Source organism: Cyclopterus lumpus, chromosome 7, assembly GCF_009769545.1.
Source record: "Cyclopterus lumpus isolate fCycLum1 chromosome 7, fCycLum1.pri, whole genome shotgun sequence".
Taxonomy (NCBI): Eukaryota; Metazoa; Chordata; class Actinopteri; order Perciformes; family Cyclopteridae; genus Cyclopterus; species Cyclopterus lumpus.
In genome coordinates, this window is record NC_046972.1 from 4,613,602 (window position 1) to 4,625,314 (window position 11,713).

The 11,713-nt window shown below is 43.7% G+C and overlaps 1 protein-coding gene across 1 annotated transcript; it reads right to left on the bottom strand.

The window, feature by feature from the left end:
- Positions 1-222: 222 nt before the first annotated feature.
- On the bottom strand, positions 223-9,577 carry slco4a1 (solute carrier organic anion transporter family, member 4A1). Its single transcript, XM_034537681.1, has 11 exons — positions 8,722-9,577; positions 7,638-7,728; positions 7,177-7,298; positions 6,863-6,974; positions 5,047-5,201; positions 4,358-4,628; positions 3,014-3,176; positions 1,769-1,944; positions 1,401-1,465; positions 1,131-1,279; positions 223-393 (listed from the first exon to the last, which is right to left on the bottom strand). The coding sequence occupies exons 1-11, from the start codon at positions 9,575-9,577 to the stop codon at positions 223-225; spliced, it is 2,331 nt and encodes a 776-aa protein (XP_034393572.1).
- Between the last annotated feature and the right edge of the window lie 2,136 nt (positions 9,578-11,713).

Genomic DNA, 11,713 nt, shown 5'->3' on the forward strand with positions numbered 1-11,713 from the left:
TGCATCATGAAGGCATCCTGTTTGTGGTATGTGTGTCTGTATCAATCTTGTCTATGTGCATGTGTCTGTTGGGGGTGGTGTCATTATGGCTGTGAGAAGGCTGTCGGTATAAAGGAAGCACCACCCAAAACACGCGTTCACGCGCCGCGCTAAGCAGCAACCACACGCACGCACACGCACACAGTCAGACCAGAGACTCAGCGATCAGGGGCGTCTCTGACGTCATAACCTGGCGTGCAGGTTGACGATGACGCCGTCTTCGGGCAGGTCTTTGACGGGCAGGTCGCTCACGTCCACTCCTCCGTGGTCGGTGCTCTCACAGCTACTTTGAGGCGACTCAGGAGGAGGCTGGTACAGGATGCTGGCCAACAGGAAAAAGATTGTCCCCACCACCTAAAGAAATGAGGACAGGTGATAGTTGTGAGGAGGGAGAGTTAAAAAAACAAACAAATGCAGATAAATGGTGCAGAGAAAATATTTCACAAAAAGGCCTACAGAGGACTCTTCACTTCTTCATATCAAAGGATTAATTTAACAATTTAGGAAATACGTGTATTTATTTTCTCGCCAGGAGTTTGACCAGAAGATCGATATCAGTCTCATGTCTGTGCTTGAAGCCAGAGCCCTCAGGCCGTTAGCTTAGCATAAAGCGTAGCGACTGTAGCAAAGTTAACCCATTCAGTAGCGTAACACGTCGTGTGCCATTTGTGTCATTTGTACACAAACTGAAGTGTGAAAACCAGAGCGTCTGGTTCTGTGACCGGCTCATGGCGATTAGTCTCAAAGACATTTTTAATCCCAAAATTTGCCATTTCGACATTTCTGTTTCCATATTGAATAAACAAAGCATAATGTGTTGATTTGTAAGACATTGAGGTGTTGGTAAGAGCCAAGCTAGCCATCACTCCCTGCTTTCTGGTATTATGCAACACTAAACTAATTACATTTAAACATGCACATCAAATAGGCCCTAACTGTCTATATATATATATATATATATATATATATATATATATATATATATATATATCTCTTCCAGTGAAGCAGAGAGGTCTTACCTCACAAAGCAAACGTTTTCAACAAAGACATTGAATGAAAGTGAGACTGCAGCAAGACTGTGTTAGTATTACCTTATAGATGATGCCGGCTACCAGTGTGTACTGGCTCATGGCTGAGTTATGATAGAGGTAGCAGGAGCCCTGCTCACCACACTTATCCTGCCACAGCAAGCAGGAGATGTCAATCACCGAGCCGAACGCGATGGGCCCTGGAATACCTCCTGCGGGGGAAACGCCGACAAAGATTGGACGAGATGCAAACGTCTACATTGACGTCTACGAATGATCGTGATTCACAGGTTGAAAGGCAAAGAATTTGAACAGAATACAGCGTGTGCCTACCAAGTGTGCGCACCACAATCCACTGGATGCCGAGTCCAAAGGATCTCTGGCTGTCTGGCACACACCTACACAACACACACACGGTCAGACATGCGGGCAGAACGGATCTCAAACTTCATGACGATGCAAGCGGATCCTTTGCTGCATTTGTTTTATCTGCAGTTTTCCCAGACAGTAGAGAGTGATCTGTTCAGAGGGCCATCTAGTGGGCCACGGAGGTACTAGATAATACAGCTGCTTTGCCAATGAGCATAACTCCCCCCAAATAATATGTGCTTTAATGTTTGTTTTTTTCAAGGCAGTTATAGCAGCTGTGTAGGTGTAATGGAAACACACCGCAACAAGTAGGTACACGGGGCGTCAGTCACCTGAGTGTGGCAGTGAGGGCCGGGATGCTACAGAGGAAGGTGAAGGAGATGACGACGAAGAGGAGGGAGAGGAAGGCTGGCATGTGGTGGCAGGAGCTGCCACACTTCCCCGTTAGAGCGAAGCCCTCCTCGCCCCAGGTCACATTCCCCACCACGCAGCTGCATCCAGAGTACACCTGGAAACACACACCGTGGTCAACAGTTCCACCTGACCTCCCGTATTGATCTGTATTGATGTGTAGAGCAGTGGTTCTCAAATGGGGGTACGTGAGATTTTTTTTTTTTTACATATTTAAAATTAGAATCAATTTAAAAATCCTTTAAAAATAGTTATTTAATAAATATTCAATAAAATATAAGTGTTTATTCATAAACTGAATTGTATATATTGTATATTGAATCAGACACATTGTATTACACTTTTCTTTCAACCAAAAATGCTTTGCGCTAGTTGGGGGGTACATCACTGAAAAAAGGTTGAGAACCAATGAGCAGATACCCTTAAATATGTCGACCATTGAAGATACTGCATTACATGTATTCTTTTATATTCTTTCACTCTATGTTTCCACCAGATTGTCTCATGTTTGGCCTTTTGGGCCCTAAGAGGATTACATACCCAGTGTTAAAATCATAAAGTGTTTGACTATATGCAAGAACAATATGCAATATCATGCAGAAATTCTAAAGGACATTAAAAGAATATATATACAATCATATTTTCTTAATTCAGAGCTATTCAACTGTTCAACTAAACTGCTTTGGGTTTGGTTGAGTAGGTTAAGTGTGCATTGTAAACTGTGTAATGGTTAAGATAATTTTAAATAAATATTGAAAGGAATAATGACATTGTTATGCGATACATCGTAGGTGTAACAAAATGCTATTGTCCTTTTACGATAAAGTCTTTTTATCATTTGGAAAAAGCAGTTGCTTTGTTTGAAGTCCATTTTATTGTTCATTGAATGGCTTTAGAGCCTGTAATGAAAATGAGTGCCTCTGCTGCATAATTGAGCATTTTCAGTTAATTTTACTAACACTGATAATGTAAATGGCTTCAAATGCTGTCCCATGTAGTTACAGACGTACCCAATCAAATCTCGGGATAACCAGAGATGTGCACATAAGTTTATTGGATACAAGTCACTGAGCATGAAGAACGCATTAAAAAAAGACTAATCGACTACTGAACAAGTGACTAAGAGCAAATCTCTTGAGGGGGGGGGGCAGCGTCGGGTGCACTACCTGTTTGCCTGTGGAGCGCTCCGTGTGGTTGATGGAGCTGCAGCCGGCGTGGCAGGGGGAGTAGTACATCACTCCGTCTGCCCCACACACCGGGTTGTACAGCTCTGTGACACAGCTGCAGCCGGCGTTGCAGCCCACCGTCAGGTTCTCCTCTAAAGAAGAGCTGCAAGCGGACGGGAGGGAAAGGTGTGTGTGTGGGGGGGCCACGGCAAAGAAGGAGGTCATTAGTCACAAAGGTCATTAGTCATTAGTTACCTCATACTCTCTGATCACAAGTACTCTCCTAAGTCGCCACTGTACAAGTCATCCCGATGGTAATTACTCTGAAGCACATGAAGACATCGCTGAACAAGCCGGGCTGTTTTCATATAATGTTCGACGCTATACCAACGAGAAGGAATGCGCCGTAATATTATTAGTGTGTCATGTCTCACAAAATCCATTTGGATGTAATCCCTGTTGTCCTTTTACAGTTGTTAAACAATGATGACGTACGTAAGTGTGAGCACACAGTTAAGGCGGAGAGCAATAGCTTGTCAAGATATGCAAAGCTCCAAAGGCTGGGAATGCAACCTAAACAAACCACTTCATAGGCTGCGTTATATTATCCAGTGGCCCAGTATAGTAACTGGCCACATAGATGCATGTATTGGGGGGAGAAGCCCAGCGTGTGGCGCTACACCAGAGAGACATTACAAGTGTACAAGTCTCTGGATGCATTGACACGTGTTTGTGGACAAAAACAAGGGATGACTCTTTGTAAAATATCATACCATACTGCACAAACTGCCCTGTAGCTCAATAAATATTGGTAAATGACATCAAATATCTCCATCATTGGTCTGACTGAGTCGAAAAAAAAACATGAAGTAATTTCTAATGTTTTGTGCTCGCATTGGCTTATAAAAACTTCCTTCGCAAAGCAAAATCCCAAATTACAATAAATCTAAAGTCAGAATCCCAAATTCCATGCCCCTGATTAGCAATCAGATACTAAACCCTAATTTGAACAGTTCTTTCAAGGAAAGAAATATAAGATTCACACTTAAAATTAGACAGGTAGATCTGCACATTAATAAAATTGACATTCATAAAATTGACTTTTATTTAAAAAAAAGGCATGCTACCGTTGATGCTAATGCTAACACAACAACGGTGTAACATTAACGTTACTCACAGACCTTTGGTAGCAACGACCACAATAATTATTGCTACCTCGAATATTACCGCATCCATTTTGAAACATAAGTGAAATGAACAATAACGTAAACTAATACACGTTTTAGTCAAAAGAAAATCACGAAATAAAAATCAACATTAGGAGCCAACATAAACCGTGCCCACCTGTTTCGATGCTGCAGCTCGCTCGGCTTGTCATACAGGCCTGTGTACTGGTCCAGTTGCTGTTTCTCCATCAGACTGTACTGGTACGGTGCTGTGACGCCGGCCATGGGCACGTTGGGGCAGTGGATGAGGAAGATGAAGATGGCGAGCAGACTGACCATCGCACACATCATGCAGAAGCGGATGATGCCTCGACAGCGCAGGTTCAGTCTCTTCACGATGTAGCCGCCCAGAAAGGTGCCGCCGCCGCCGGCTGGTACCACCATGTATCCTGAGAGGGTGGGTGGGCGGGGGGGCAGGATACATAGGCATGCAATCAGGCTGCAGTTCCACTATTAGGCCCTGAAAATAAATTCTCTACTTGTAGACATGAAGTATCACAATCCTACAAGTCTGAAATCTACTGAGTAGACATGTGAACTCTTTTCATTGTGGACACTGCATTGGCTTTTCTTCATGGGTTGGGGGGGCAATCATAAAAAATTGATATGGTTTTGCCAGTTAGAGATAAATTCATTGTTTTAAGTGGAGATTTACTCTGGAGTCATATCATAGTCGAGGGTAGGAACTCAATATTTGACTATTTGGGAGTGAGGAAGTGTTGCATTTCATTTCTCACAGGGTTGAGATGACTTTAAAACCAGTTGGGCTGGCACTGGACTGCTGCATGATGTTACCTCTCTACTCACCGAACCATGTGGCAGCCTCTGAAGCACTGAGACTGAACTGCGACTCCAAGAACTTTGGACCGAAGGTGGACATGCCAGCGATGAGGGTGGCCTCCGTGGCCCCGGCCAAGCACAGGAACAGGAAGGGGGGATTCTTCAGGAGGAGCAGCACGGATCTGGAGGGAGAGAGACGGGGCAAAGAGTATAAGAGTGTGCAACTAACTGAATAAACCTTTCCCTTCTTTATTTAATCAAACCAGGCCGCTCTAATCTCACCAGCCTGGAGGCATTCCTAATGCAGATGAACCACGGCACTGGACCCAAAGACGTCATGTTATGCAACGCGATCCTCGCCTTACTGTGTCCACGTAATCCCCCAGTGCTGCACTGGTGACACCCTGTGGGTGGCTGCGTTCAAAGTAAACACAGTTGTGAACTGAAAAGAGGCCGAGCTGTCACTCTAAATATAGAGCTTGTCTGGAATGGGATCGTTTATTTCCTCTACATACAATAATCTCTTGATGGAAGGATTGCTGTTTCTAAAATATACCGATCACAATGTCATGATAGATAATTTTCTTAATTTACAAATATAGCAACTCACTGTATTCCATTTAGTACTAAATGGTACTTTAGTACTAACTGGATAGTAATAATAAATAGTCATATAAATAGATAGTAATAATAAATAGTAAAATAATAATAGTAATAGGTCAACACTCTGTATTAGGGAATTTGTGTTTGACTCTCATTCTTATCACTCTCATCATCATCATCGTCATCATCCTCATCCTCATCGTCGCCATCGTCATCTAACTGAGGGAGACAGTAAAATTACTATCAGATTTGACATGTTTATAGTCAGGGCCATCTTGAACACGATTACATTGAGGAAAAAATAAAAAAATCTCTGAAAGGACAACATTGATCAAATTTAAGTTTCAGAAATGGGACATTTTGAAAGGATATCTCTTATTGTTCTTCGACGATATCAATACAGAACAACTGATAAACTGCACAATTAATCCAAATAGTAAATGCAATAACTGCAGGAAGTTTGTATCAAAGTGACGACTTGGATCAATTGTGATTATTTTCTGTGAACTTTGCATCAGTGATGAGTTGTCCTGTTATAAGGAACCTTTGATACAAGTCTCTGTCTGTATAATGTAGTCTTTGTTATTATTTAGTAACAATCCTACGTACTTAATAGGCTTCCTTTTGATAAAGTGCTTGTTTTCTTCTCCCTGGTGCCTGGCCATTGTCCTCGTGGCCCTTTGATTGTTTGTAGGCCCTGATGCTGTATGAGTGAAATGATGGGATGTAGGCCAACTGTATGTTTTTGTCTTACAACCCCCCTTAAAGCAAGGAGGCCTCGTGCCCCCCCGTCCCCCGTGAAGCTTTTGTAACCCCAAGTGGGGGTCCAAACTAGGTCTTCTTCTCGGGATATTGAACATTCTCCATGTATTCATTTTGCGATTTATCGCATTTAAAAATAACTCCTCATGTTGATGCTCTGAGTTATTCTGATGATGTCATGGTGGCGTCACGCCAACTCTACTGTAATCTCTAGACGGATTTCTGAAAGCAGAAGGACATCTGGAAACCCGACGTCTATCGTCTGACGGTCATTAAACTTTTTATTGGATTCAAATGAACTACTTGTGGATAATGTAATACAAAGTAATACACATTGTCTCTCCAGTCCAACTCCAGTCTGGCATCTCAGGCCCCTCTCGTCCCCAGAGGCTCATCCGTCGTCAGGACGGTGGTCAACCTGTTCCCAGGTTGTCTGTACTGTATCCAAAAAGACCGCCCTCTTCACTGAGTGCACTACCTTGGCATGTCTTTGACGGATTTGCCGAACTGAGGGTCTGAGGCTGTGGTCTGGCTTCCGTCCTTGAGCTGGTGGGCCTCGGACACCCGCATGGCCACGTACTCCTGAGAGCCTGCAGGAGGAGGCAGAGGGTCATTTGCCATTCCCATACCAATTTCTACCTCAAGCTAAAATTACAAATATTAAAAAAAACATCTTTATAACACACATATATAAATGCGCCTGTGCTTCTTTACTCGTTACTCCTTCCTATTGCAAGAGTGTGCATGTGTGTGTGTGTGTGTGTGTGTGTGTGCAGTGGACAGGAGCGGTACCCGGGAGCTGTCGTGGGTAGCCCAGGATGGGGAACGCTACCACGAGAGCTGCTGCTCCTCCTGCCAGGAAGCCGACCCACCAAGCCCCGACCCACAGAGGGTTCTCTGGAGTCATCTCTGTGCTGTAACACACACACACACACACACGCACACACACGCACACACACACACATTTTGTGAATAACTTGACATTTACTGTTATCCACCTTTATAAATGCTAGTCCACTTAGGGATGAGTAATATGGCAAAAATCTTACATTTCGATATAGGTCAATCCATCTCTCTATCAATACATTTGTTGGTAGTTTAATAGGCTTTACCATTGGATTGTTTCCATAAATTAGTTTTGATGGTAAATTATATGGAAATAAATATATAAATATTTCCAGCTATACACCTACAATGTTAACATCAAGTCTGCTCTATTATATATTGTTTCATTCTTGCCACAGCAGACTCACGTCAGGTGGATCTCGGTGTAAATGTTGAGGAAGTATCCCCCCAGCAGGTAGCCCGCTGCTGGGCCCACAATGGCCGCTGTGTAGAAGATCCCTGGAGAGAGGCAGAGAGAGACCACAGACTCAGAACCAGACCTTGGGTGTGTCAGTACAGTGACTGTCTACTTCCTGTTTACTACAGGTTAAAAGGGCCCCATTGTTCTTTATTGGGCTCTGTGTCCCCAAAGTTAGTGTTTCATGAAGTAAGAAAGAAATGGAGAGCTTGATGTCAAAGACTGTTTGTGTGTTTGTCCTTCACTGCTGCTATTGGAAATGGGCGTAGTGGCATTTTGTACCACCGCTAGCAGTGGATGCTGAATGGTGAAGATGCGGTGGTGACAAAATTACTGGCACTGGATTTTTGTTAATGGCGATTAAGAAACACTTTCATCTGTGTCTAATTCTCAGTGAAAGAGTGAGCATCAGTCCCAGCTGCCAATATCAGCTGAGCCTAAACCGGCAACTGGTCAAATTAGGCGATTAGAATGCAGGTTCCTTTATTTATTTATTTTACAAAAAGATGAACTGCTGTAGTCCCTTTTTTATGCTACTCACAAAAACACTCACAATCAACCCCGGACACATCGCTGAGTCCTGAAACTTCCCACTATCAAACTTTACTTAATTCAAGAATTTTTATTTGAAAGCACAAAATTAATAGAGCATCGATAGTCATCCATTCTCTATTGGGGTACATTTCAGGTATAAATGGCCTTTTAAATTTTTTTATCTGGCTTTTTAAAAACATTTTTAAATGATGTTTGTACCAAACGCATACTGATCTTCCTCTTTGCGAATACTCACATTTGTCAAGATATGATACATTTAAGATTTTGGCTCTCGGGATGTGAAAATGACATTCTTCTGAATAATAACTGTCGTCAAAACCAATCAATGTGTCCCGTTATGAGACAGAAGGAAACAAAAGGACTGAGCAAACACATATGGACCCGAAAAAAACTGGGAAGAGATGATCGATATTTTAGTGACAACATCAAAATGATCACTGCCCGTGAGTGATCGCCACTGTACCAAATGAAATACTCACCAATATAAACGGGCGCATAGTTGGACTTGACGTTCTCGTCCAGGTAGGTGACCCCTAGCGTGTAGAGAGGCGTGGCGCCCACGCCGTGGAGGAACTGGCCCAGCATGAACACAAAACGATAGCTGGACAGTCCTCCGCCCTCCTTGTCCTGGCACGGGCTGGTTCGGTTACCGGAGCACATCAGCGTCCGCTCCGTCAGACTGACCTCGTAAGGGGGCGTGGTGAAGTGTGGCAAGGCAAACACCAGAGAACCGACCGCCATGATCAGCACCCCCCAGCCCAGCCAGCGGGGCTTGTGTCCCGTCCCGCCGAAGTAGCTGACGAAAGCCAGGCAGACGCAGGCGGCGATGTCGTAGGAGCTGGCGATGAGGCCGGCCTGGTAGCTCCGCAGGTCGAAGCGCCTCTCGATGGAGGTGACCACTGTGTTGATGAAGCCGTTGATGATCATCCCCTGGAGGAAGGACGCCACACAAAGGAAGAACAGCACCCAACGAGGGGTGTTGAACGCTTGGACAGCTTTCGGCGTCAGGGCCCCCCAGCCACATAGCTGATCCGAGTCTGTGGAGACCAGCTTTAACCCCAATGGGGCCCCCGCATGGGGTCGTGTCTCCGCCCCGTACAGCTGCCCCGGAAGCGTGGAAGCCCCGGTGAAAATGTGGGGCCGAATGGGGCCATCCGCTCCGGGGCTACCGGTGCTGCCGGGGCTGCCGGGGCCTGAGCCTAGTGGGCTACCTGTCTGGGAGTCCGGGGGGCTGGGGGTGTCCAGAGAGGGGCCCCCGCCGAGAGGGCAGTCCTGAAGGTCCAGGAGCTCCTGCTTGGAGCTGAAGGAGGCGTCGGCATTAAGCAAGACGGGCATCTCCCCTCTGAGGGGCACTATTGTGGGTCCTTATGGCACAGAAGAGGGGTCGACGTGGGATGGGAGGGGGGTGTCTGAACTAGTGATGCAGAGTGCGATGTTTAAAATGTGGGAACAAAGCAAAGTGAGTCAGCTTAGGCTCGAGGTGAATGCTTTGGGGTCAGGGTCTCGGTCCGGCCCTGAGATGATCTCTTCCTGGCTTGTATCGCGTGCTCCATGTGGCCCCAGTGCTCTCCAGGTGCTCTTGTTTATCTATCTTGACAAAGTTGTGCAGGTTGTAAAGACTTCATACTGACTTTGAGTAATGGCATCCTGTGGAGAGCAAAGAGAGAGATTTGATAGGTGAAGCAATCGGTTTTAATAAGGCACCAAAGCTTTTCATGTTTGCATGAATGGATGACACGCCTATTACCCCGCCCTTAAGAACAATGTGATCCTCACATCAAGATAACAGTATCGCAGTGTGATATAAATATGTTTTCTTTGAATGAACTCATTACCCGGTTGTGCACGACGTCACAATGCAGCTGAGCGAGTGCACTCTATTCTAACACAATTTACAAAGAAATTATGATCAGAAATGACACACAAACAAACACGTTTACACACAACCTATAAAACCCTAAAAAAAACACACGCGCACACACACACAGGTAAGGAACCATAAGAATCACCCTACGCTGCAGCAAGCGCAAATACAGATCACAGCTTTCCTTAATAAAATGTGCAGATGTAGCTGTTGTATAACAATATTACATTTGAACTAATTAGTGCAGCCTGAGACATAATGTCCATGTTGCTACTTAACGCACACTCTTATAATACCACTTTATCAATCTGCAACCATTGTTGCATGAACACTATCCAAGTAAAGTCTATTCGTATCGCGGGAGTCAGAACCTGACCTTCACATTCCACTCTAAATACTATTCACGATGACCTCTATGAATTCTTAAAGGAGAATTTTTTAAAAAGGAGCCGAGTCGGTATCTCATATGAATCACAAGTAAACATGTTTGTGACACCACACACTACATTAAAGCTGTGCAGCCTGTGATGGGACTGGTTTACAGATATGTCCAAACTAAAACGTGCACGCAGCACACAAATTAACAGCAGCATTCATGCTTTAGAAATATGATTACATTAATTATATCAACCCCTTTAAAAACATATAATGGCTCGTAAAAAAATCTAATTCATCACTAAATACAAGCTATAAATATATATAAATATATATATATATATATATATATATATATATATATATATATCAGGTAATAAATATGCTCTATTTAGCTTCCTACCTCCATTCCAGCTCGTGATAATCAACCGGTCTGGTGACATTAAACAATAAGACGGAGTGGAAGAGACATGAAGAAGAGTCAGAGTGGTATGCATGCTCACTCCTAAGCCCGTCTCTCAAAGCCTCTTATAGTCCAGCTCTGAGGTATTAGTACACCCCCCCCACACACACGCACACACACACACACACACACACACGCACACACACGCACACACACACACACACACCTGAGAGGTAACTAAGAACTGCACTGTGCTGACTTCTGTCCAAACACAACAAAGTTCCAGAGCCAGTTGAAAAAACTAAAATCACTTCTTCTTTTCAACTATAATAATAATAAGCTGCGGCCCACGCTGAGCAGATGATAGTGATAGAGTGCCCTCTGAGAGGTAACCGGATAGTTAAAATATGTTTTAGTAAAGGTTGACATGTTAGTTGACATTCATTTTAACTAGATTTTTTTCTTAAAGTGACAGCCCGTGTATCTGTATCTCCTGAAAGTTTGAATATAAAAGTATCAACATCCAAATACGTGTTTCAATGTTGATTATTATTATAAACAAGAAATATCTGTGTCCATCAGAGCTATATTTGTGAACCTTCTATTAGTTGTGGATTTCGTTTACATTTATAATTTTATTTATTTTTTGTAATAATTTTTTGCATCATTTATACTTACTTGTGTGTGCATTGAAATATTTTTTAGGAGAGTTATTTAAATATAAATCACAAACACGTGCAAATCCTTCTGTGGGCATTCATTAACATTAAGACTGATCTGATCTCATATTTGTTTGCTTTCCTGGAGGCCAAAAGTCTATGAATGCAGC

Excerpts from the sequence above, each read along its gene's own strand:
- slco4a1 (XM_034537681.1), bottom strand. The coding sequence starts at position 9,577 with ATGCCCGTCTTGCTTAATGCCGACGCCTCCTTCAGCTCCAAGCAGGAG. Across the intron at positions 7,299-7,637 it reads TACACCGAGATCCACCTGAC|CACAGAGATGACTCCAGAGA; the intron begins GTGAGTCTGCTG and ends TGTGTGTTACAG. Across the intron at positions 1,945-3,013 it reads AGCGCTCCACAGGCAAACAG|GTGTACTCTGGATGCAGCTG; the intron begins GTAGTGCACCCG and ends GTGTGTTTCCAG.